This window comes from Xiphophorus couchianus, chromosome 1, assembly GCF_001444195.1.
Source record: "Xiphophorus couchianus chromosome 1, X_couchianus-1.0, whole genome shotgun sequence".
Taxonomy (NCBI): Eukaryota; Metazoa; Chordata; class Actinopteri; order Cyprinodontiformes; family Poeciliidae; genus Xiphophorus; species Xiphophorus couchianus.
In genome coordinates this window covers 13523507-13550254 of record NC_040228.1, presented here as the reverse complement: position 1 = coordinate 13550254, position 26748 = coordinate 13523507, and the positions used below count along the sequence as shown (strand labels likewise).

The window sequence follows — 26748 nt, the reverse complement described above, 5'->3', positions numbered from 1 at the left end:
CTGGCACTCTTGATTTTCCTTTTCACCAGCTCCAGCAATCCTTCCAGTACGGCCGTTACTTCTCCGGCTTGAGCGCTACCGGGAGCTTTTCCTTTCTGACGGCATTTTTCCTTGCCGTCTTGCTTCAGAATAAATCCCCAGTATGCCGACTGGTCGGACCCCTTTCTGGATCCATCGGTGTAGATTGTCCATTCCGGTTGTCCTGGCTTCTCAGGTGTCTCTGGCGGTCGTTTCTTACTGGTGGGTTGTGCTGGCCCAATTTCAAGCTCAGGGTCCAGCAGGATGTCCTCCCATCTTCCCCACCGTGTGTTAGTTGCTTTAGTACTTTCCACGGTACCTTTTCTTAGATATTTGTGAACTTGACTCTGTGTGATGACTTTAACTGGTTGTCCCTGTGCTAGATCCTTCAGCACACCCCAGTAACGAGCCAACACCGCTAGCTCTTTCTCCTCCTGCGGATATTTCTTTTCAACAGAAGTCAGGGTGTAACTCCACAGGGTAACCAAGCCTCCATTTTCGTTACTCACTTTAATCATAGCATCGTCATTCTCGCAACTGATTTCTGCCACCAATCTTTCTGACAAGCTTCTTGGCTCCAGTCTCACAGCTGCTTGAATGGCTTTCCTCAATTCCTCCAGGTTCTGTTGATTTGCTGCTGTCCAAACCCAGGGTCTTTTTCCGTCTCTCTCGTCGTCCTCACTCTGTCTCAGGCAGTGGTACAATGGTCTGGCGTACTTCTGATAGTTGGGTACATGGTCCCTGACATAGTTGCACAACCCCAATATTTTCTGCAAGTCATTTTCGGACTGAGGTGGTTGAATGTTCATCAGCTTTTCTCTGTACCCATCTGAGAGTCCCAAGTCCGAAGTGACTTGGCAACCCAGATAATTCACCTGGAACTGTCCAAATTGACATTTCTTGAGGTTTAACTTCAGACCTGCCTTGGTGAGGTTTTCAACCACTTTTTGCAGCCTCTCTAGGTGTTCTTCTTCTGTGTCATCAGCAATGAAAACATCGTCAATGTACACAGTCGCACCTACGTCCCCCAGTACTTCCATCACTGCTGACTGGAACACATTCGGGGAGTTCTTGTACCCCTGGGGTAACCTTTGCCACACATAGCTTTTGCCCTTGTGGGTAAATGCAGTTTTACCTTGCGACTGTCTGGCGAGGCGTAGAGAGAAAAATCCCTTAGCTAGGTCGATGCAGGACTTGAACTTTTTGACTCGAAGAGTTTTCAGCGCTCCTTGTGGATTGATTAGACTGGCTCGGTTCGCTATTGTTCTCCGATTCAGGGCTTTGAAGTTGATGACTGGCCTCCAACCCCCTCCAGCCGATTCAGGTTTCTTCACCGCCTGGATGGGGCTGTTGGTGATCGGGTTGAGTTCCTCTCTGATGATCTCCAGGGCGCTCAGCTCCTTCACTATCTTGTCCATCTCCTCGACTGCTCCCGGGTTCAGCGGGTACTGCCGGACAGGTGGATGAACCCCACCTTCGATGTGGTGAACAAACTTTGGACCCAAATCCCCACAATCGTTCTTGAACCGTGCCACTTGCGCTGTAACGATGATCTCACGCAGCTTCTCTTTCCCAGCCGGGGAGAAGTCACTCTCTGCGAGCTTCTGTTCTGTCACCGTCGGTATGTCAATCGGTTTGTACCAGTCCTGCTGCCCGGATCCGGTTTGGGTCGGGCCGATTTTCACTAATCTTGCTTTCAAACTCGTCAGCCTTCGCTCCAGTCGGCGATGTGTGCCTTTCTTTTTACTGAGTTCGTCTAAGTCTTTTACTGTGAGGAGATTGTAGGGCCCTTTCACCCACACTACTCCTTTCCAGGTCCCATATGGCATTTCTTCTATTTTTCCATTAGCAAACTGAACCTTCAGGTGTCCTGCTGTTTCTAGGTCTTTGCGGGTCATAGACACCTCCGCTCCGGTGTCCACCAGGTAGGGTACTCCCTCCACTTTAGCGTAGATTTCGTCCCCTTCCCAGTAGGCATTTTCTAAAATGACCCGCGACCTGGACGTCATTACTTTGGTGACCCCCCGGTCCCGGCTTTACGGGACTCACGGAGGGCCGTCCTCTGTTCTGGGCTCAATTTCCTATACTCCTCATCTGTCAGGAACTGACCTTTCCCTGGCTGGTTTTGTGAAGCCGGCGGGTTGGTCGGTCTCCCTTGTGGTCCTGGTGGTTTCTGCTGGAACGGCCGGTTCTGGAAATTGGATGGTGGGGTTCCCTGTTGAAACGGCCGGCCCTGGAAATTGGATGGCTGTGTGCCTTGCGGGAACGGCCTGCTCTGGAAGTTGGATGGCTGTCTGCTGTTGACCCTTCCAGGTGGCTTTGCTGGTTGGCTAGCCTCCTTCTTCCTCTTGTCCTCGTAGTACTGCTGCTCCAGGTCGAATCCTTGCACTGCCACATCCATCTGGGCCCCGGTTGTACTTCTCACTGGCGAACACAATCTCTCCTCTTCGTCCCTTTGTCACCTCACGCAGTACCTTCACATATCTCGCGGGAGAAACGGTTTGCTTTAGTGTGTGCCAAAGCGGTTCCAACCGGCTTCCTTTGTCCAGCCGTCCTCTAGCTCTCTTCACCTGGGACTCTTCGTCGTCCATGTCCTCCAACACCAATCTCTCATAGTTGCTCTGTGCTGACTCTGTTCCAACCATCGGGTCCGCAGTCACGCTGGTCAGCCACAACTTTTTGGCCCCTTCGTGGTTGGTGGTAGATAGCACGGTTGGCCAAACATCTTTCAAATACTCCTCATTATTCTCGTCTGCGTTTTTACTCCGTATCACCAGCCTTAGATTCTTTAGTTCTGCGTATGCATCTTGTCCAGTAGTAGTAGCCGGTGGTTGGGCCGACACCCCTTGTGGTCTCCGCGGGATCTGTGGTCCTGGCTCTGAAGACGTCGCCTGCGGCTCCTCTTCATCAGCCGACACCTCGTCCAGCTTCTGTCGAGTCTCCTTGGAGTACTTGTAGGCAGCTTTCTTCAGTCGTCGCAGCATCACATCATACATAATTCCCATGTATGCGTTCCTGAAGTTGGTGGTCAGGGAATAGTGTGCCGTCAGGGTAGAGCAGGATGGTGTCATCAGGATGTTAGCCCACTCCCCGACTGTCGCTTCTACCTCGAGCAGCACCCTGTCTCCCAGCCTGCTGGCCCATCCTGCTGGAATCTGGTACTCGGTCTGACCGACCTCTGGTACATATGTACGCCGTCCGTCTTTAGCCTGTACGGGGCCCCAGGTCACGTCTCTCGCCAGTCTCTCAGAAGAACCCTCGATGTCAAAGGTTTCTATTTCTTTCTTCTTACCTCGGTGCTGTCCTGTTCGGAGCGTCTTATGCCCTGTCGGTGGTTGCTTTGAGTCGGAGAAGATGCTGCCGTGATCACTCTCTTCTTCTTCTTCTTCAGAATGTTCAATCTCCTGTTGCTCTTCTCCATCCTCCGAGTCGCTGATGTCCTCATACTGTTGTTGTCGAAGAGGTTCCCTCCTGGGGGAGTTCAGCGGTTGAATCTTAGCTGGTTTCATCGGTCCTACTTCTCTTTGGACCATCAGCTGCTCATTCTTAACTCTGTCTGTGTTGGGTTGTCTCAGTTCACTGCTGCTTCCCTCGAATGAGAATTCTTTGACGTATCTTGCTGCGTGGGACTCTGGTCCGACTGGTGCTTCCCTCAACTTTATCCTGAGTGGCTCCATAACCTTGGCTTTGCCGGTCTGGGTGGTGTTTGAAACTTCGCTCTGGGGTATTTTTAAGGGATATTTTTTAATCCCCTGTGATGGATGGCTGATGTGGCATTGCTCCTCCATCTCAGTTGCCATTCGTACCCCCTGCTCAATGCGGAGTCGATGCATACGGGGGTCAACCACCACCACCACCTCTTTGAACACAAAGAAATGACTGTTGGTCTTGGCTATATTCACCACTCCGTTCTCTGCAACCGACCTGGCTGTGTCCCCTGGCAAATCTGCCGATTTCAGTCCCCGCACGCTCACCATCACTCGTCTCATGCCTTCATTACTGGCAGCCACTAGACCCCGTTCGAGTCCGTGCCACATCTTCTTCCGATATTCCTCCAGACTCTCCTTTCTTGTAAACATCAATTGGGACCAGGATTACGGCACCATAAGGAAGACTGTAGCCCTTCATTATCACCACGTCTCCTTTAGTTTTTGCACTACAGGAAGCTTCTAGCACCCGTGAATCCTTTTGGTAACATCTCCCTGCTTGGTTTTTAAGGCTCTTTCGGAATCTTCGGTGGTGGATCTTGTATCTGTCGTTGGTGAAAACAATCAGTCCGTCACCTTCAAGATCCCATATTCCTCCAACAAATTGATAAATCTTGAGCCCACTCTGCAGGCCCACGCTGATGGTCCCTAGTGGTATTTCTGCTAACTCTCGGGCCATCCTCCATACATCCGTTTTCTGGGTCTTTTTCCTGGGGCGGCCGGGGTCCCACAGCTCCTCATCCGATTCCTCCTCGTCCTCGTCGGAACTGCTGCCCGCTGGGGTCTCCGTAGGTGGCAGTGGCTGCCTCCTCTCCGTGCTGTGGACTCGGGGATGAAACCCGAGCTCCTGACCCCGTCGAGGGGACCAATCCCTGGCCGCTTGCTCCAACTGCTCCTCAGTGAAACCGTTGATGAGCGATCCCTCGTGGTTTTCCTCTTCTGACTGCTCAGAGGGGATCTCGTCGTACCGCGATGATCCCGGTAGAGCTGGGATGTTGTCATCGCCGCCCGTCAGGTCTATCAGGTCCTGCTGAGCTTGCTTCGGCTGGTTAGTCGGTGTTGTGGCTCTGCTGGGCAGTCGAGAGGGGGCCTCAGCCACCTCCGATTCCGCCTTCTCTGGGGCCTGCTCTTTTCCTCTGGTCTCCTTGAAGGCTGAAAGTCTCTGCAGGACCTCGGTATATTCTTTGTATTTACGCACCCCACTGGCGAGAGGGTTCACCAGGATCCCGTTGATGCCTGCTGCCAATGTAGCTGTCTTCACTATGCTGTCATATTTCTCGGAGGGGCTGTAGACCATCCGCAGCTTACCAATCGTCCATCCTTCAAGGAGTCCAGCGAACCATTCCAGCCATTCCTTGATCTCCGTTTTCTTGGTCACCTTTACCGGGCATTTAACGACTCCCAGTCGGTGACCATGTTTAAGCTGGGTGCAAAAGTATATCCGAGTCTGCACCAGGTACTTCATTAAGTCCCGTGCCATGTCCTCTTTGATGGTGTAGTGAGATTCAAAGAAAACCCTCCTATTTATCTCAATCCAGGAATCCAATCCATCACCGAGTAATATCAACGTTACAGGCAATTGTGATAATGTGGATTGGGAAAGATGGGATTGATGACTTTCCCCTTCTCAGCTGATGTTGCTTGCCTCTTGTCCCATTGCTGGCTTTAGCAGGGGATCCAGTTCCCCTCCTTCTTCTTCACTCATAGTTGTCTTTGTCTTCGAGTTGCCTATCCCCCAAAGCCTCTCTTTGCGCTCTTGAGTAGGGATGGGTCCAGGCTGTGTTGGCTACTGGCTTCACTGTCTGAATACTGTCTTTTATCCTCAGTAGAAGCTTTCCCTCACCTGCATGCTATACAGTTACTGCAAGGGTTGTGACTGACGGCCTTATCAGTCACCGTTAACTCTATTCTCTAAGAGTTAACCATCCAAGTGAGCTATTCAGAATCACACATCTGTTTTTACTGACCTGGTGTATAGGGCCCGCCTACTTGGCACCGCCCCACGTTGGGCGCCATGTCCGTTATCCTGCAATAGCTAGCCCCGCCCACTTCATCACAACCCTCCGGGGCTGACTACTGACCAGTTCTCTGTCTAACAGGTCCGGAAAATCTCTAAGACCTGGGTATTACCCTAAATGAGATCTATAAGAGATAATCTATTCAAACTGGTGTCGAAAGCGATTCGTCTAGCTCTAACTACCTCCAATCCAGAAGTTACGACCCTTTTCAGTTAAGAAACAATCAGCTGAGTAGCCCTCACAGCTGCATAATTCCAAAAACCACTTCTGTTAACGGTAGCTCGCTTTCTAAAATATAACTCGCTCTTGGAACCGGCTAGACTAGTTTAGTGACTTGGATGTAAGTCCCTGGGTCATTATTTTACTCTCACCAAAGGAAATTATGAAGCCTCCTCTTTACTAGAACCATGTACCTTATTTTTACCTTTATTAGAAGAACTAAAGAATGATTACATGACTCGATTAATTCCAGTGTCCACCAACCTCATTAGAATTTTAGAATATGAATTTTATTAAGCGAGCTTAAGCAGGAATATGTGACATACAAATCAATAATCAATTGTATATAAATTTGAGAACAGTATAATAAAGTCCACATGTATAACTATACCATGCTGTCTCCTTTCCCTAACCTATGTCACTGTTTCTGAGATGGAATTTTATGGAGCAGAGGCAACTCACACCCAGTTGATGGTGAATCTTGGCAGCAGAGAGATCCAGATTCCTTGGACAGAGTCTTTATCCTTGTGCGGAAAAGTCCTCCTTAGAATAGTAGCAAAGTAGAACAGGTTTAAATCCTTTAAAAACCCAGCTCTTTTATCCCTCCGGGAACTTTGTCTTTTCTCCAAGTCTGTTGCAATGTATTCGGGGTGGAGGCAAGACCGATGGCCGAATCTGGAACTCGGGCTTGGGCGTCCGGAACTTGTCCCTCCTTGGCGACGCTGAGTGTCAAGTCTCCCGTGGTTCCAGGGTGCGGTCTGTTGCTGTTTCCTCTGCTTCCCCGTTTCGACTCCTTCAGCGCCGCGGACAAAGAACAAGAACTTCTCCTTTTCCGTCTGCTTTTATACGTTTCTCTGCCATGCATGTGTATGGGGAGTTTTAGTTTACGTGGTTACGTGGTTTCCTGAACATCTGCTGATTTCCACGGAAACCCCCGTCGGCCCCTCCTGTCTGCTGACTGGGGTGGAAAGTCCCGTCCTTCCTTCTGCTTGTTGATCTTAGCCAACCATACTGCTCCACCCATCCTGTGCGTACTGGCCATCTGTTCAGAACTGCTTGCGACAGCAGGAACTCACAAGTTCCCCTTCTCTTTTCACTCACTCTTTTCTCTGATTAGTTATTAACCACCGTCAAATATTAAAAACTATTTGCATCAATTTTCAAATCATCACAACTTTGATATTCATTAAGAATTAATCACCTCTTTCTCTTATTATAAATCATCAAACATAATCATCTCATTGTTGTTATCATTTCAGATCATTATTCGTACATTTCAGAACCATTCAGTGATTACTTATACACATACACATTTTACCAATTGTACTCATACATGTCCAACTTAATCATTATAAATCAAAACACAAGATTGCTTTATTTCCTTCAGGCTTTCATGCACCTTTTTCTGCGTGTACCTGGATAGATCTCAAACCCCATACCATTTTTCTTGACACTCCCTCCACAGATTCTGTATCAGATTGAAGATTGTCTGAGTCATTCAAAAATATTAATTTTACATCCAACCAAATACAAAAACATCTTGTTTAAATCATATCTGACACAGATATGATTTTAGGCTTCTGCTTTTCTTACACCTGGCTTTAGAATGAGCCTAACTTCACAGATTGGATAAACGTTATTGATGCTCTCACGCAGTGTTGTATAAAGTACTGAAATCTCAGAGTCAAGTAAAAGTATAAGTACCTCTCCAAAATATGACTTTGGTAAAAGTCGAAGTCACTGACTGAAATGTTACTTGAGTTAAAGTCTTAAAGTATCTGAAACTTCTTGTACTTAAGTATGGAAATTACTGTAAAAATGGATGTACTCAAGTAATGTAATGAAAAGTACAAGTAAAAAGTAAAACAAAGCAAATGCAGTTTGAATGACATTTTTTATATTTTGGTAAACTTGTCAAATACACTTAAAATAATGTACCCAACCAAGTGCAGGCAAAATTAAACCTGCTAATAGATATACCTGCAGGCATCATTTAGTTAAGAAAATTAGGTGCTTTACCTATAGCACAAGGTTAACTTAACCTGCTTTACAACTGAACCAGCTTCTTAGTATACCCTCCAGGACAGAAAATACAAAGTTTTTGTAAGCCTCAAGTTTCCCTTCAAGTAAGGTCAGTGCTGAAAATGAGAAAAATAAATAGTACAGAAAATGCGGCCAACATGAAGAAAAAGAGCTGTTACGATTACTCTACTTCACAAATCAGTGAATCAGTCAATGCTACAGTCAGTAGGTGGTGCACACAACTGGTCATTATGCAAAAGAAAAAAAGAATTGGGAGGGAAATGCAGCTTATTGGCATCTGTAAACCTGGTTTTGAACTTGCATGCCTTTCCTATATTCGTTAAATTTAGTCTAAATTGCTATCGCTATGGCTTCTGTCCCCCTTGAACAGAGGAGTCTAGGTAGCCTGCTACAGTCAACATTAGGCCTAAGCTAAATACACCACGTATGGAACTGAAACAATGCCAAACAAAGTTCATTTATGGTCAACGTTTCACAATACAGTAGTGCCTAGTGACCAAGCTATAGTTACTGAAACAGGAGGATTATAACCATTTCATAAGAAGTTACCTCGATGTGTTTCTTCAAGTTGGACGGGGAGTTTTTGTAAGATAGAATTTCCACATCTTCGGGCAGGAATAACATAAACTGCATGCGGTACGACGAATCTTTAACACCCACGAAAGAGTGTATTGTGTTTAAATAAGGCCACGGGCTCTCATCACCAGCTGGTGGTTCCCCTGGAGCCGTGTCCGACGTAGTTGCAGTCGTTGTGGTCTCCGTCTCCTCCTCCATGTGGCTGCTGCTGATTGCGAGACTTGCTTTGTGTTTAATGGGAGAAACGAAACAGGTGTATCCTATTGGTGGTAATGAACAAGCCCAGGCAAGTAGGCTACGGACTTTGTTCGGTAGCCTACTTGCTACTTGCTAATCAGTAGGTGGGATCAAAACACTTGAGTTTCTCTCTCTCGCTTTTTTGTAACGAGTAACTAAACCACACATTGAAAATGTATCGGAGTAAAAGTACGCAATTAAGTTCGGAAATATAGTGAAGTAAAAGTGAAAGTCATCAAAAATTTTCATACTCGAGGAAAGTATGAAGTACTCCAAAATATACTTAAGTAAAGTAGTGAAGTATTTTTACTTCGTTACTATACAACACTGCTCTCACGTTTAAATCACAGTGAGCCCAACTAACCGCAGGTTCACAACACGAGATAAACAAGAATGCAATTTAAAATCGCCAAACAGCAGAGCTTTTTAAACACCAAAGAGAAAGCTTCTTTCTTCAGCGAGTCCGTGGGCTTCTGCATAGCTTTGACTAACAGATGCTGCACGGGGAGAACTCCAGCGTTTACTGATGTTATACCAACAAAACAGCTGAGACTAGATAAACCCACCAGCTGCCGCAGTCCTGAAGTGATGAGATCCCGGCAGCCTGGGGTTTACTGAAACTCCAAATGGTTTATCTTTGAACTACACAGAGCAGGCAATCTGCAGCCAGGGGCGTCTCTGCAGGGAAGGTTATCAATGCTCTGACAGACATGAAAACAGTTGAGACGTAACCAAACAGTGTAACAAGTGACCTCACACCTATTGAGCATGTGTCTGCAGGGAGCTGCCAGAGAACTGCTTATGTAGTAGACCATAGAGAAGTAGTTATTTCTCTTGCTCATTATCTCTGTGTAAATGTGAGTGTTTGCCAAGAAACCGCTCTGTGGCTCACTTAATGCTTGACACAAAGAGAAACCGAGCATTAGAAACTCTAAAGGCGTCATTTAGTGTCTCCAACTTGAACTGTGTAAAAACAAAAAGGAAGTCTTCTTAGAGGGAACCAGTTGTGTCATAAAGCTGCTGATTTCTGTGCAGTTAAGGAATTTGGAAGTGGGTTAGTGGCCATTACAATCATATGAAGTAGAGTAACATTTCATTCCTGAGCCATATGGTTTAATAAGGAGTTCTTCCATCCTGTCCTGCAACTCTTCTCAGGAGAGTTTCCTCAACGTTTAGGGGTTTGATAATGTGGACTTTTAAATAGCCTTCCAGCAGGACATTTATCTTTCAGTTTTCATTATATTTCTTTCTAAAAGGGGGCGGGCTCATTGAAATCGATACTCTGTGCAAGTTCTTTCCCACCAAACTCGCTCCTCCATGTGGACCTTGCTTTGTGCACTTGTGTCAAGTCATATTCGAAAAGGAAGGAATCAGCACACAAACTATTTCCTTAAACTTGACCGGGCCGCGGGCCGGTCAAGTTTAACAAACCTCTGGCTGACATCACACGGCTCCAAACATTTTATTGCTCAATCATTTAATTAATTGTCAAAGCATAATGTTATCAGGTTTCAGTGTGCATTCGGTTACAGCCGAGCTCCCCACCGGGGGGAAGCGGCTCAATCCTATCCGGTAAAATTAGAGCTGAAGGAACAAAAGCAGGAAAAATATCAAGCAGCAGGTTGTTATCGGCAGCAGCTGTGCGGAGTCCCGTCACAGTCATCACAGCAAGCTGCCGAGCATCACGCTGAGCTACCACCAGTACGGACATGCTATGTGCAAGAGGACCAGTAACAAACCCACAGAGCTCTCAATTGAGATAATAAGAGCAGCCAGCTCTGATATTCCTGGAACGCATGTCACACTGATTCATGTCTGCGAGTCTTGCTCACCTGAGGACAAAACATTAATCTCCACCACTCAGCCTGACAGCCACATCTCTGCTGGGCACTTCATTATCAGACATTTATATTCATAAATTCACAGAGCCAAAAATATCTGGAAAAATGGTGGTGATTATCTACACATGATGTATAACTGGATGGAATTAATACGGCAGGTCTGAGTCGCGGTTCTTGCGGGGGGCTATATGTCATTTTGCACTTTATTAGACCTTCATGTATGACCAGCAGAAGCAGGAGAGCAGCGCTCAGCCGGTGGGTGAGAGGTGAGGAGCCTCCTCCACAGAGGAGAGACACAAGTGGATTAGGAGGATCATTCACACAAGCAGCACTGTACACAGTCTAACGCTGCTCTGTGTCTGCAGTGGAAACATTGAGAGCGAAACCTCTCTGACCAATCAGAGGATCAGGGGCAGCTTCTAAAAAAAATGTTTTTTTTGAAGAGGATTACTCCAGTATGCAGTCAAAGATGTGTTTTAGTTTTTAATCAATGCATATAAGATGGTGAGATCCTTTTTGCAGTGTGAATATGGGATTCTAAAACAGCTTTTTAAAATATTACAGTTTTTTTTAGTCTAATTCATATGTCTGTGCAGTTAATTAGGACTTAGTTGTCAGTTTTGACTCCAAATTATTATAAAAAAAATGTTAGGTAGCCTCTCGTGAAGCATACATTTTTGTGAATCAGAATATTTTTGGGGGTTCTACTTCAAGAGCCACAACTAAGACTGATACGAGCTTTATCTGTAAAAATCAAGAAATTATTTGCGTAGAACTTGACTGAAAACACGAAGTAGGCTGAAGGATCTCGCAGAGAAACACTTCCTGCCCCAACCTAAGGAACCCAAGAACAGATGTGAAACAAGGTCATTACAAAAAACACAGTTACAGAAGAACCCAGAATAAAAACATCTAAAACACAACAGGCCTGAGTTAACACCAATGTTCATGATAATTCAACAATAACAAAGAAACTGGGCAAACAATGTCCCCCATTGATAAGGTTAGTCCTAAAAACAACTGCAAACTAAAAGAACACAAATCCTCATATCACACCTGCTCAAACTAAGAGAAACTTTAGGGGAACTATTCTGTAAACTCTGGGGGGAAAAATGTGACTTTTTGTAATGTTTTCATCCTGCTACATCTGGCATAAAGCTAATACAACATTTCGGAAAATTAACATCTCAGTCAAACATGGCCAGAGCTGCTTTGCTGATTCAGAACCAGGACATTCGTTGACAGAGGCATGAATTTTGCTCTCTTTGCAGAGCATAATTATTCAGTACTATAAATTGTTTGCTAAAAGTGACATATAAATTCACTTTTCAATCTTTCGTTTGTCCCCGTAGGGAAATTAAAGTTTAGCTCAAGCAAAGAGGAATCACACACAACAAAATCAGACAAATTGTATCCACAAAATCTGCAGCAACAGCCGTTGTGGCAATATAGAGAATAAAAATATAAACAGTAAAACTGGCGCTTTAGGCCAGCTGGAGTGCTGTTATTGACTTTCATTTAAAAACTTTACTGCTTCAGTGAAAAGGGACATTTTATATATTTCTCTCGACCACCGGGGAGGTAATAGCGGCAGTCAAGAGGTAACGTAAAAAAGCAGCTAGGAGAATGTCTTTAAAAACACTTTGATGCTTTGAGGTCATGGAAAATCAAATCCTATCATTCCAAAGGAAAAGGGTTAACAAACAACAATACTGGGAAAAACTTAATTTAGTTTAGTTTATTTATATAGAGCCATTTCACAACAAATGCCATCACAAGGCGCAGATTCAATACATTCAGTTTATTGTAGCAATTGGTAAAAAGTTTTAGATGTAAGGAAACAAAGCCACTTGGATTGAGTCGTTCTGAACATGTAGATGGTTGAATGCTTTGGGTCTCTAACTCTGTAGGTAAACTTCTTAAACAACACTGACTTATTTATTTTTTTAAGATGGTATTTATTCATTTGTTAGGGATAAACTCAGTTCCCAAGTCACAAGCAACAATTTCAAAATCAAAACAAGGACCAGCCTTAATTGACAAAGGCTGCACAAAATTTAGCTGCGAAATAAAACTGCACAAATCACAGTAAAAGAACAAATAGTAATCACAAAAGTAGTAGAATTATCAAAAATGATCCATAATATTAGTTAAAAACAAATGCAGGAGCCTCTCCGATGTGAATTGAGACGCTCTCAGTAAGAGAAAACGATAACCAGACAATCAGACATCTGGAGAGTTCCGCATTGCGTTGCTGGCAATTTGACAAACATAAAAAGCTTGACCATTAAAGGTTTTATGGGTAAACAATGTAACTATAAAGTCAATTTTAAAACGCCATAGCCAATGAAGTAAACAAGGGCATGCTTTCCAGTGCATTTTAAAGGATTAGATACAGAATACTGAAGCAGCTGTTAATGTGAAAGGGAGGTTAGCTAAAGTCAACAAATTACACTAATCTACTTGGTATGTAACTAAAACATTGATCATTTGGTAGCCTATGGGGCAGGAGAAAACTTTACCTACCTGCTTTGTGCAATGTACTGGTCCAACTTGCAGGCGAGGAGATGCTACCATGTTGTGTAGTTTCTCTGCAACCCTTCAAATGATTTTTAACCAAATAATAGTGGGTGTGTACACTGTAAACCTAAATATTCTTTTACATAATAAGCAAACCTATTATTACTAATCTTTTCATTGTTTTTTTAAAAGGTGGGAACATTACTAAACAAATGTGAATTGTAAACTACTCAAAATGAGTATTTGCTGTGCAAATGGCTCTGAACTGACACAACTCTCATTTACAAATTCTTACCTGTGAATTTTGTTTGGTAGTTCAACTGTGTTAGTTCGTTCAATTCTGTTTTGATTTTTTTTTTAACCCCCACATTTGACTCATGCAGAGCCCACTGAGGATTGTTTTTCTTTTCCATTCCTGTGCAAAAGTTGTATATTGTCTTGACAAAGCTGTGTATTTTGTAAAAGCAGCATGGATGTCAGCATAAATTGAATTTTATACTCTTCTTGTTGGGGCCTGCCATAGCAATGCATAGGGAGAGCAAGTCAGTCACTGCTCTCAATATGCATTACTATGGCAGGCACCTATTGTTCTACACCTCAAAATAATTGCCGCTTCCTACTACCGTTAATGCGGCTCGTACCGCTGCGTGCACCCTCACAATATATATTCCACATCCTCAAGACGTTCTACAGAAGCACCATAGAGAGCATTCTGACCAGCTGCCTCTCTGTGTGGTGTGGAGGCTGCAGCGCCTCCGACTGGAAGAACGTGAGGAGAGTGGTGCGGACAGCAGAGAGGATCATCGGGGCCCCCCTTCCCTCCATTCAGGACATTTCATCCCAGCGCTGCGTGTCCCGAGGCTGAAACATCGTCAGTGACCCCTCACACCCCCACCATGGACTGTTCTCCCTGCTGCCCTCTGGAAAGAGGTTCCGCAGCATCCGGTGCAGGTCCACCAGGTTCTGAAACAGCTTTTTCCCACTTGCCATCAGACTGCTGAACTCTTAACTGGACTGCACTTAAAATCTGGTCTCCACTTCATACCTTGCACATGTACAGAGCTAAATAACTTCCATTTTACTGTCAGTCTTGCACTTTATATTTTATATTCATATTTTATACTGTATTTTATTTTATTCTGGAGTAACCTCACAACATTGGAACCTCAAAACACTGTCCTGAGCCGTATGCAACGAAATTTCGTTCTGTATACACCCTGTGCATGCAAAATGACAATAAAGTCAGTCTAAGTCTAAGTCTAACACATGCGGCTAGATCTATGTCTGCTATTAACGTGGATTGCTGCAAATCAACAAACGATTTGATAATTCGTACAACTGCTATAAATTCATTGCATCTCTGAATAGTGCTGTTTATGTTATGTCTTACATGCATATCAACTAGTGGTGGCAAAAGCAACAAAAAAACTAGTATGCTCTGGACTGAAGATGGAGTTCATGAACACATAATCAAGACATGCTTTGATTAAACTAATTAATTCCAGTACCGAAAAATTGACTTTATACCAGGTGGGTCTCTAAAAAAAATAAATGAATTACAATTTACATTTAAAAATTCAAATAAACGTGAGTTATGATTGCTGATAAACATAAGTATCTTATTAGTAACTTATTAGTACTGAAACCTTGAGTTCTTTAGCAATGAGACGCGACTTCAGGAGCAAAAAAATCAAGCTCTATGTTAGAGTTTGATTTGTTTGGTTTTTGATTTTGCCAAATCTAGACCATCCCATACTGTGTGCAGCTTTCGTAATGATTACTAATTCAGGTTTATAGTGCGCATATTTGAGCCTGCATGTTTAATTAGGAGGGTTTGTATTTGTGCACCCCTGTTTTTGAAAGTCATTAAAGTTGCTTATTTGTATGTTTATTGCATTTTAATTCCATGTCCAGGGAAAAGAACAATTAAAAAAAAACATATTCATAGGCTGAAAATGAATATGACATTAATGCCCAGGAATGCATGTGCACTTCTCTCTGCCGCTGCGGTTTCTTGACTCCTGCTTTTACGCATTTAACCGATCCAGCCTGTGATCAGACCAAGTTATCTGCCAGCTTCACAGGCAGATAACTAAGTCTATCTGCCTCTCTCATTTCCTTCCTCCCGTCTTTCTGAAATAACATAGGAGCTGTAAAGCTGCCAGTCGGTCCAATTCCTGGACATTTACTGAAGAAAATAAAAATTGGACACTCTAGCAAAGCCACCTCCATACGTACAGTTTAAGAGCTGAAAATCAGTCAGACAATCCCACACTAGGTTTTTAGATTGGTTCCCGATAGAAGGAGAATACAAGAGTCAGTTAAAAGCTGTCTAGCCTTTGTCTAATAGTTCACAGAGTGAGGAAACACAAAGAAACCGAGTCCAGATCCACCAGAGATGTTGATTTCTATTTATAGTTATTATGCTCTACAAAGCACAGACCTTTCGACGGTCTGAGAAACCACTAATGGATTCATACACAGAATTACGCTTTAATTTAAGCATGGATGGATCAAACCATTTTTTAAATCTCCAGAACAGCACAGACCTTTCGACGGTCTGAGAAACCACTAATGGATTCATACACAGAATTACGCTTTAATTTAAGCATGGATGGATCAAACCATTTTTTAAATCTCCAGAACAGCACTTTATGTTGCTTTTAAACCTTTGGAGTATCTTTCACTCTTACTTTCTGGGAAGCAATCCGGGGTTGGAAAGATTCCTGTTTTTCCTTTTATGACTTCCCAGAGACTGAGCACTGGTCCAAAGACAACATGTGTAACGATCCTTCAGGCCGACTGTCCAAAAACCCTTTTCCTGAAAACAACTCTCTGACTTCCAGAGAATTAGCATCTTATCCTATAAAACAGGGCTGAACTTGCAGTGATATGTCTTGCAGGCTGTTTAGTAATCAGCATCCAGTACTCTTGTGTCTTACATATTAATTTATGTGATCATTTGAATTACATAAACGCAGATTTTCCCACACAATCTGACTTCATAAAAAAGGCAAACTATTCCTTTCACACGATCACTGGATCATAGAAATGCTCTAGTTTAGATGCTGGCATTTGACAAAATGTAATATTTATTGCTAGTTTCATAATTGGCTACTATGTTATGTTTTTATGGTGTAAAGCATTTAGAATGTTTAATAGAAAAAATAACTTTACTTGACTTTTGACATTATAGACATTTTCTCTGCTGTTGACACAGAAGTTTATCCTGTATGATTTATTTCTAGTGACCTTGACTGTTATTTGGAAAGTGCTAGAGAACTGTGGGTCATAATTAGAGGAATGGAAAGAGGTGATGCACATTTTATGCATTTACGTGCCACCAGCTATTAGTAGATGTGGAAATGCTGTTGTAGATCAACATATGTTGCTCTCAACAAAGATCTTTACGACCAACAAAAAATATTTATAAAGTAAGATTTAAAATATGGAAGTGATTAGAAGGCTGAATGCATGATTAAATCAGGATATATCAGCACAGATGAGGGAATCTGTTTCTCGGACAATTATTAGTTGTACAGAATACAAAAAAGAAGTCCTATTTTCTGTTTGCCACTACAGGGACACAAAAAAAAAACATGTAGGAGAAATTCCTCTTGTAAAATGCAACTAAAATGTAACAATATGACCGAACTCCAAAATGGAGCTAACCAAAAACTGAATAACAGCTGGAGAAAAAGAGGACTCGTTTAGATCAGCGCATATTCATGTGGGAGAATGGTCCAGTCAAACTCCAAAACAAAATCTAACTGAAGGTATTTGGTAAGACTCGAAGATGCTCTCTGTTGAATTTCTACTTTGTGTTGACTGGTCACATGAAATCCCCCAAAACACGCTGGAGTTTGTGATCGCAATGTGAAATAATGTGGACCAAGTTCAAGACTCTGCAAATATGCTTCCAGATTTAAACTGGTCAGCCATTTAAATGCAGCTGGTTTCAAATGCAGAACTTCTAACTGACATGAATAAAGTGGTCATAACAGAAAATTCAGCTGACCTTAGCAGACGCGCACCTAAAACCTGGTCTTTCAGAGGATGTGGCTTTAAAGACGCACAGATGAGCTTTTAGAAATCACATTACTTGAACTTAGCTCAGAAGCTCTCTGAAATAAAAAGGCCATAAAAGTAATGTGAGTCCCTTCATCCTCTCGGAGAGCACGCTCTCATAATGCACACGCAGAGTACATACATGTTCTACCCAGAGAGGAAGTGGACAGAGTGTTATGACTGGGTCAATATGAAACTGCTTGCACTACGGATTCAAATCTACACAGTAGTTTTTTTGTTGTTTTGTTTTGTTTTGGGGTTTTTTGGCAGAACTTCCCAAATGGATTCATCTGCAAACGCACCGACAGATGTGATGAACTGGCAGGTACAGCAGAGGTCTTGTGAAGCAACACAGGTGCTTCAGATATCCCCTGACTGAACCATTAAATAAACTGTTTATTTAACAGTTGTGGACTGCACATTACCTTATACTTGTGTAAAACTGAGAGTTTCTTAGCTAAGACCACTTAGCTAAGCTCACAAACAGATGTTACAGAAACAATGAACCTTTCTCAGCTAAGCACATTTTCTTTTCTGGCCTGACAACTCCTGCTGATGACACTTGATACTTGCTTTCATGGTTACTTCAATGAACACTCTGCAGCTTTTGTTATTGAGCCATTAGGCATATAGCAGCATTTCAGTTGCCTACAGCTGGAGTGCTGTATCTTCAGGGGTACAAAGAACGAAAGCAAGCTAAGCTCAACGAGTTCATGTTCGATCTGTCACAAAGCACTATCTGTTTTATTTAAGCCTGAGAAGAGTGTACGTAATTGCCTTGATATGTCAGTTGTATTTATTTTTCACAGAGGGATGTTTGTTTACTACCAGATACGTCTGGTTTCCACCACTTTGTAAAGTGGACAACACTGAGTGATCATCTCTGCTGTTTTATTTGGGTATATTTAAGTTTGTTTCTATTTATTTGTCTACATTTTGGTCATATATCTATTTTGTCTTTCAGATGAAGCAAACTAGACTTAATCTGATTCCCACACATTTAATAGCACAGTCTTGCACATCCAAAGTAGAGCAAACTTAATGAAATCAGTGCTTTGCACAACAGACACCTCAGCAGCTCTGCAGGAGTTCGAGGCGCACGAAGAGACAATTATTTTCCGCACTGCACTGTGAAAGAAGCATTGCTGAGAAAGAAGCCAATGTTTGCATCATCCTTCTTTTCTCCTTTGAAATTTCATGCATTATCACAGACAATGATGTGAGCCCGCTCTTTGTTAGCTGGCTATCTGCTCAGCATCTCTTTGACTGTTTGCTTACAGCTCTGCCGCGTGAGATCTGTAAAACTGCTGCTGGACATGCATGCATTGCCTAAAGAGTTTGCTCACCTCTCCAAATCATTAATCACCTCTTTCAATCGCTTCTATGGATAGAGGTGCATCAAATCCAGATCAGAGGAATGTAAACTGCTTCTACAAATGTTTTGTGAACTAAAGGGTTTGCTTTTTGCAGCTTGGTGAATTCCAGAGAGCTAACCATGACGGGTTCCACCTGAGCAATAAGTGTACTGTAAAATTTCAGTTGAAAATGTCTAAACCAGTCGTTTCAGTTGTCAGAAAGCTGCAAAGAGTCAGATGAAGTGGTATAAAGCATGGTGCCACTGGACTCTAGAGCAGTGGAGTCGTGCTCTCTGGGATGATGAATCGTGCTTTGTCTGGGATTCCAGAGAAGTCTGGGTTTGGCCACTGCCAGAAAAACAGCACTTGGTCTGACTGCTTTGTGTCAAGAGTAAAGTTTGAAGCAGAGAGGATTATGGTGTGGGGTAGTTTTCTCTGGTTACAGTAGAACAAACCTTTAATGCCTCAGCATTTAAATACCTTTTGGGCTGGGTCCTTGATGTTCCAAGATGACAGTGCACTAATGAAGTTTGTTGTGAAAAAAGTTTACTATACTTACAAATGATAAAATACTGATGGGATAAATTGGAGAAGTAAATGTGAGCCAAGTCTTTTTGCCCAACATCAGTGTCTGACCTCACAAATACAACTCTGGAAGCATGTTCAGAAATTCCTATAAACACCTAAACCTTGTAAATAACCTGCTGACGTGAGTTGCGGCTGCTATGGCTGCAATGGTTGGACCACCACAATATTTAGGACTTTGTATTGAAAATGGGTTGTCATTAAGGTTTATTTGTGTGTAAAGGCAAGACAAGTGACCCGATAGTTTTAGATGTATCAATCAGAAATCCACTTCAGCTTACATAACAATCAGACCACAGATATCAAGAGCTAAGCAGAGTCAGCTTTATATTACACACATATTGCACACGTCATACCTGTAAACAAACCATTTCATTGCTGGAACTCTGGAACTAATGTACAATAAATTACTTTTATTGTACTTAAGCATATTCAGGTATTACAAAGACAAACGGTAATAAAAAAAACAATCCGATCAGAACTTGAATAGGCCCAGATTTTATTCTCTAGGTATTCCAAGCTGGTACAGACAAAAACAAAAGACTTGCAGTAAAAAATATCAGCCATCTAAGCCTGACCTGCATTCAGGCTTAAATGGCTGAATGGAGATACACACCACACTTTTAAGATTTTAATTCGCAAGGAAATTTGGAAACCATGTATCAGCATGCTTCCACTTAATAGTTATGTGCTACTTTGCTTTTATGTATCACATAAAACCCAAATAAAATATAACAAGGGCTGTGATTATTACGTAACAAACTGTGAAAATGTTCAACTAAAACTTGAAACAATGACTGTTTCCACACACAATGAAAGCAGTCAGATAGCAGCTAATCAAATGTTATTAATCTCTTCTGCGACATACTGTACATATATAAGCTAAAGATATTTTTATCACAATTGTGTAATTATAAATGTTCTTTATCTTTGATCAACATTGAATGTTAAGTGTTTACTCAATCGATCATTATTGGCTTATGAGTGATAAAACTGAGTATATGTGTGTGTTCTCTGACATGCATTCAGAGCTTGTACAAATTTTCAAAGGCAACTTTCCTGAAGACCTTTAATCTACAGGAAACTTTTATATGTCACACTTTATCTTGAATCTAGACACGTCTTACATCGCTCGTCTTTAGGCCCCGCCCAGGATGTTCATGTGAGATTCGCAACCAAAAAACGTTGAGTTCAACCAAGAAAAGGGAGCATAAAAAAAAACTTACTCAACCAAAAACTTCTGATATGCAAAAATAAAAGTTTCAAACGAAAATTTGTGATTTCAATTTTTTTTAAAAAGTTTTTAAAGCAAATTTTTTTTGTTTAAAATAAAATAATTTGTACAATTTGATTGAGATATATATATTTTTAGTTTGTTTGAAACATTTTTTTTTTTTTTTTGAAAATCCAAAAATTCTGATTACAACTCTATTTTTTGTTTGACATGTTTTTTTGTTTTTTTTTTTGAATAATTGTGAAACAAATTTAACTCCATAACAGATCTGCTTTTTCAGTATTTCTCCTGCCATAGTGGATAAAGCAAAAGCATATGTTGATTCCGGTCATTGATTGTTGCATCTCTTTTTATTTGTTCAGATTTAATAAATTAAACCACGTGTCATGGACTTCACTGACGGGTTACTTTAATTTATCACTTTTTATCATTAATGTGTGCATGTTTTTAAATCCATAAATGCACAGTAGTTCTGCTGCCTGAACTGACTGACTGGCTGAAACTTTAGGGGACACCTGTTGATACAGAACAAGGAAAAAAAAACATCTTCAAAAGGAAAGCACAAGATGCTCTGGTCTCAATCTGGAAACAAAGTGGATCTAAAGAGAACCCACCAGCTGAACTCACCCTGGCTGCTTTGGAGGTGTACGGGTCGTCAAACAAGGCCCACAGTTTGGGTCGCCAAACTTCCCAGCACCCCCTGGACCTGTCGCTGCGGTCCTCAATGCCGAACCGTCTCGGCGTGTCTCTGTCGTCGTCTGTGTCCTCCGGGTCGGGCGGCTCGAATATCTCCAGAGCCTCTTCCGCGTCCCGGTGCTGCCGGTAGGTCATCCAGCAGCACGGTTCCACGTCGGTGTCATCTATCCCCCAGAAGGCCAGCTCCTCCTCGAACAGCGGGCCGCACACGTCCGCCGGACAGTGCAGCTTCCCGGTCCGGTAGTAGTTGAGCACATAGGCAAAGATGCCCGGGTGTCGGTCAAAGAAGAACTCGGAAACGCTCGGGAGCTCGGCGTCCGATTCGGAGCAGCAGCCCTGGGAGTCCGGTTCGGCCAGCCAGGCCAGGCGCGTCCCCGGCAGCGTCCGCAGGGTGCTCTTGTAGGTCTCATGCCGGGTGCCGCCAACGTTGATGATGATTTTTTCCGAGTCCTCCCCACTGGCCATCTCCTCCTTCAGACATGATTTAGACGGAGGTTTGTTTCCTGACTTGCGCCCTCGGTAGGTCGAAACGCACACAGAGCTGATCATTTAGAAGCTTGTTGCTCCCCGCTGCTTCCCGCTGCTGGCCGCTGGTCTGATCAGAAGGCTGAGAGAAGGAAGGTGCGTCCTCACGTCAGAGTCAGTGACCCATGACTTTCTGCTGCCAGAAAACAGAAACGAGCGGATAAAAGTGAAGGAATCCACCTGTGGGAGACCTCACCACGGTTCAGATGTTTTCAGCTGATTTGTTCCGTACTCTGCAGGTGATTCCTTTGGTTTATTTACACGCAGTTGGCTTTTTACGCAAACCAAGCGCGCCCTATCCAAAACGAATCTCTCCGTTTTAGACCAAATCCGACCTCCAGCTCTAATCCGTGTCAACTTTCCACCTCTCTCCACTCATACACACGGGGACGCTGATCCAGCTCAGAGGAACTACTCAGAGACAGGTTGCGCTAAAAACCGGGCTCTTCTGGCGCGCCAGATGTGAGCTCGCTTTGCAGCTGGGGATGTGTTACACCTCCTGAAGCGCAGCCTCTTTTCCCTTAGCGACACAGCCCGGTTGGACGGAGCGCAGAACAACAGGCTGACCGAGTTAACTCTTTGCCTGCAGAGGGCTGACGCATCATTTATTGAATCCCCGGCTCCCTCTAATTAGCGCGGCAGGCTCATCAAGTGTTTGTGCGGCAAAGAGAAAGGAGAGCAACAACCCTGCTTAATTAACCCTATTTATTTTCCCTCCAGGTTGAGGTGCATTGAACATTCATTAAATACAATTATCTGTTATTTCACGCTAGACATTTTTTGTTTTGTTTTGTTTAATCTGGTGAAAATTATTTCAATTCTTACACACAGACACAATCTAATTATGTCATCTTATTGAACAGATTAATTCATCGTTAAATGTTTAGTTGTTATTTCTTTTCTCACCCCCTTCATGATTTTGTTTATTTAATAAGTAAATTACAGCTCACGGTGTGATCCAACAGGTAGTTGTTGGCTTCTTGTGCGATCAGACAACGGACAGCTCGAGGTTTCCCTCTAGTGGACAACATATTAAATGAACTTCAAATACAGAGAGGGTCTCAATAAATGAAATAAGAAATTAATTTTGCAAGGTAGAAATCAAAATCTAAATTTCTTCACGATTGTATGGCCATAACATAATGTTAAAAATCCTTTTCGTTTTATCTAAAAGTTTCTTTTTTTGTTTGTTTGTTTGTCCAAGGAAACAGAATTTTGTTATCATTAGTTGTGAGCTATAGAAATGAACAATCTAAATATATCACTCTTGTACAGTATATCTATAATGTACAAGTTGATCCTTTTATCTTACGTATTCAAATAAATTAGCGCTTTGTTGATATTTAAATTAGTGATGACAATCACTGCATTTGATGGACGACTTTCATCTACTCTGTCATTCTATTCATATATTAACCTAGAAAATCTGTTTTTATTTAGCCTTTTATATTTGGATTTTATTTGAATCTCGTGTGTATTTATTCTTATCACCTTAAATGTTAAAGTACTTAATCAACACTGAATGGTTAATAAGAGGCAAATGTTATTTTTTGAACATGTTTATTTTAAATATGTGTAAAAACAATGAAAAACTTTCTCTTTTTTTTCAGAAACCAAACATAAGTCAGAAATCTTTATCCAGCAGTCAAATGCTGCAGTTAGTTTTAGTCGACCTCCTCGACAGTGGGACCCTGAGAGGTTCCTCCAGCCTGACTGCTGGAGCTTCCTGCCGCTGCACCTTGATACAACTTCGCCACGACCGGTTTGCACACCCTCTCCAGCTCATTCTGCTGATGTTCATACTCCTTCTTCTCTGCCATCTGGTTGTTCTCCAGCCAGGAAATTGTCTGGTTGCATTTGTCAATAACCAGCTTTTTCTCCTCCTCACTGATTTTTCCTTTCAAGGCGTCATCTTCGACGCTGCTCTTCATGTGGTAAGCGTAGGACTCCAGGGAATTCTTTGCCGCGATCTTTTCTCTCTGCTGGTCATCCTCCGCCTTGTACTTGTCTGCATCCTGCACCATCTTCTCGATCTCATCTTTGCTGAGTCGTCCCTTGTCGTTGGTGATTGTGATTTTGTTTTCTTTGCCCGTGCTTTTGTCGACGGCAGACACGTTTAGGATGCCGTTGGCGTCGATATCAAAGGTAACTTCGATCTGTGGCACGCCTCTGGGAGCAGGAGGAAGACCCGAGAGCTCAAACTTCCCCAGGAGATTGTTGTCCTTTGTCATGGCTCTCTCACCTTCATAGACCTGAATCAGGACTCCTGGCTGGTTATCTGAGTATGTGGAGAAGATCTGAGTCTGCTTTGTGGGGATGGTGGTGTTTCGCTTGATAAGAGGGGTCATAACGCCACCGGCTGTCTCAATGCCCAGGGACAAGGGTGCCACATCCAGGAGCAGTAAATCTTGGACATTTTCTGAGGTGTCACCCATGAGGATAGCAGCCTGGACTGCTGCACCATAGGCCACCGCTTCATCAGGGTTGATGCTCTTGTTTAGTTCTCTACCATTGAAGAAGTCCTGCAGGAGCTTTTGGATTTTGGGGATTCTTGTAGAGCCACCAACTAGGACAACTTCGTGGATCTTGGATTTATCCAGCTTAGCATCTTGTAGGGCCTTCTCAACTGGCTCCAGTGTTCCCCTAAAGAGGTCTGAGTTGAGCTCCTCGAAGCGTGCCCTTGTGATTGAGGTGTAAAAGTCAATGCCCTCAAAGAGTGAGTCAATCTCAATGCTTGCCTGAGTGCTGGAGGACAAGGTCCTCTTTGCTCTCTCACAAGCTGTGCGCAGTCTCCTCACTGCTCTCTTGTTCTGGCTGATGTCCTTCTTGTGCTTTCTTTTAAACTCCTCCACAAAGTGGCTGACCATTCGGTTGTCAAAATCCTCTCCGCCGAGGTGTGTGTCCCCAGCTGTGGATTTCACCTCAAATATTCCATCCTCAATGGTCAGGATGGACACGTCAAAAGTGCCTCCACCAAGATCAAAGATGAGGACATTGCGCTCTCCTCTTTTGCCTTTATCAAGGCCGTAGGCAATGGCTGCAGCTGTCGGCTCATTTATGATGCGGAGAACATTTAGTCCGGAGATCACTCCAGCATCCTTTGTGGCTTGCCTTTGGGAATCATTAAAGTAAGCTGGCACTGTGATGACCGCATTCGACACCCTCTGTCCCAGAAAGGCCTCCGCTATTTCTCTCATTTTAACCAGGACCATCGAGGAAATCTCTTCAGGACAGAATGTCTTAATTTCTCCTTTATATTCCACCTGGACTTTGGGCTTTCCGTTGTCGTTGATCACCTTGAAGGGCCAGAGTTTCATGTCAGACTGGACCACCAGGTCATCAAACCTTCTTCCAATGAGCCGTTTGGCATCAAAGATCGTGTTGGTGGGGTTCATGGCAACTTGGTTCTTGGCAGCATCCCCAATGAGCCTCTCTGTGTCGGTAAAGGCCACGTAGCTGGGAGTTGTCCTGTTGCCTTGATCATTGGCGATAATTTCCACTTTTCCATGCTGGAAGACCCCGACACAAGAGTAGGTGGTGCCCAGATCGATGCCAATGGATATTCCCTTAGCTGATGACATCTTGCTGGTTGAGATGAACCTAGATAGAATCAGAATTAAAATAATTTTATTTTAAGGGTAATCTCTGATGAAAGCCTTCAAAGTGAAAGAAAACTGTTAGGATCACTAATGCTGATTAAAAAAACCTTTGTGCTCAGCATTCATTTAGATATCAGTTTCAGAAAAGTTGGCCTGTAGTTTTATCTTTTTAACACCTACAGTGCAGCTTTGAATCATCTCCCCAGGCTGTTTTACAGTCATTCAACACTTTGACACATGTGACTAATACACCTCACATTTCAATATAGCTAGGAACATGCTTGGATCATCAAGCGACGACTAAAACATTGAACTGAATGGAGTAGGGCTAGTGTTGCCCAGAAGAGGTCTTGAAATGGGACCTTAATGCCCCATCTGTAATTTTGTTCTGACTACAATTTATAGGCCTCCACCTTTTCAGAAGACCATATTGTAGGCGAAGTAAAATGCCTTAAACTTTTTTATTTCAACGTAGGATCTCAGTTTCTTTACATGTACAGTATGTACCTTTTCTAATTGCCTTGAGTAATAGCACCTAATTGTAGCACATTTTCATAATAGTCTTTGTACTTGACCTCTTTTTGCCACTTATCTCAGACGTTTAATTTATTTCAGCTAAATTCAATAGCTGTGCCTGTTTGACGACAGTGAAACAGCATTTCTGCAGTGATGTATTAACTGGTTAATGTTAGTGTCTTTTATTGGACTGTTTTCCGTTTTTTACTGATATCCTTTTTAGATTTCTTCCTCCTCATAAAGCAAAAAGAGTTTCATCCTCTAAGTCTGATACCACAGTTCAAATTGTGTTACCTTTAGCACATTTGTAATAGATTTTATGGAGCAAATTGTGTGTCTTCACATCAAAATATTTGACTTACACTTCCAATGACTTATTGTTACAGGCTTAAAGAGTAAGACTCAGCATGTCTCATTTGAACCAACTCAAAGAAATTAAGATGAACCTTCACACAATTTTCTGTCAACAGATATTTTAAAGCATTTTAATAAAAAAAAGATAAACCGACTGAAATAATCACTCCTTTCCTTTTCATTCTCCAAGCGTTTTCAATTACATGTTTGACTATTTAAATGGTAGAATTCCAGCTACTTACAGTCAGTGGTGATCTCCTTGTTGAGGAAAAGGTTAGAGCTTCGTTCTCGTCAGCTTCTGCTGTCAGGTGTTTCTTCTGAAATAATGCCTGGATTGAGTCAGGCCCATTGCATATATAGTAACACCCTGGTTTCCAGAAGGCTCCCAGTAACCCCTCCTCCTCCTTCAGGCCCAGTGAGGAAACTGATAATATTAGAAACTAATGCAGCTGGCTTGGAGCGCGAGAGAGAGTGTGAATATTCTGGAGAGGGAGAGCAGATTGACGCCCAGCCAGCAGGGCTGACTGAGAGGAAAGCAATGCAGGGAATGCAGTGGCGTTAAGGCTCATTCTGGAAGCCAGGAGGAAGTTCTTGCTGTCTTCAACTCGAATTTTATCTCTAAAATGGCTCATTCTCC

General features: G+C 42.9%; 2 protein-coding genes across 2 annotated transcripts in view; both read right to left on the bottom strand.

Moving 5' to 3' along the window:
* kcnc4 (potassium voltage-gated channel, Shaw-related subfamily, member 4) overlaps nt 1–23078 on the bottom strand; it is a 44593-nt gene extending 21515 nt beyond the window's left edge. Inside the window, exon 1 of the mRNA XM_028019800.1 lies at nt 21049–23078. Coding sequence (XP_027875601.1) covers nt 21049–21666 — 618 coding nt within the window. The 5' untranslated portion in view covers nt 21667–23078. The remainder of the gene's footprint in view (nt 1–21048) is intronic.
* A 107-nt stretch (nt 23079–23185) lies between these two features.
* Nucleotides 23186–26516, bottom strand: hspa1b (heat shock protein family A (Hsp70) member 1B). Its single transcript, XM_028019789.1, has 2 exons — nt 26354–26516; nt 23186–25242 (listed from the first exon to the last, which is right to left on the bottom strand). Exon 2 carries the CDS (start codon nt 25221–25223, stop codon nt 23307–23309), a length of 1917 nt encoding a protein of 638 aa, XP_027875590.1. The 5' UTR covers nt 25224–25242; nt 26354–26516; the 3' UTR covers nt 23186–23306.
* Between the last annotated feature and the right edge of the window lie 232 nt (nt 26517–26748).

What these genes read in the sequence shown, in the direction of transcription:
- hspa1b (XM_028019789.1), bottom strand. Translation starts at nt 25,223, where the DNA reads ATGTCATCAGCTAAGGGAATATCCATTGGCATCGATCTGGGCACCACC.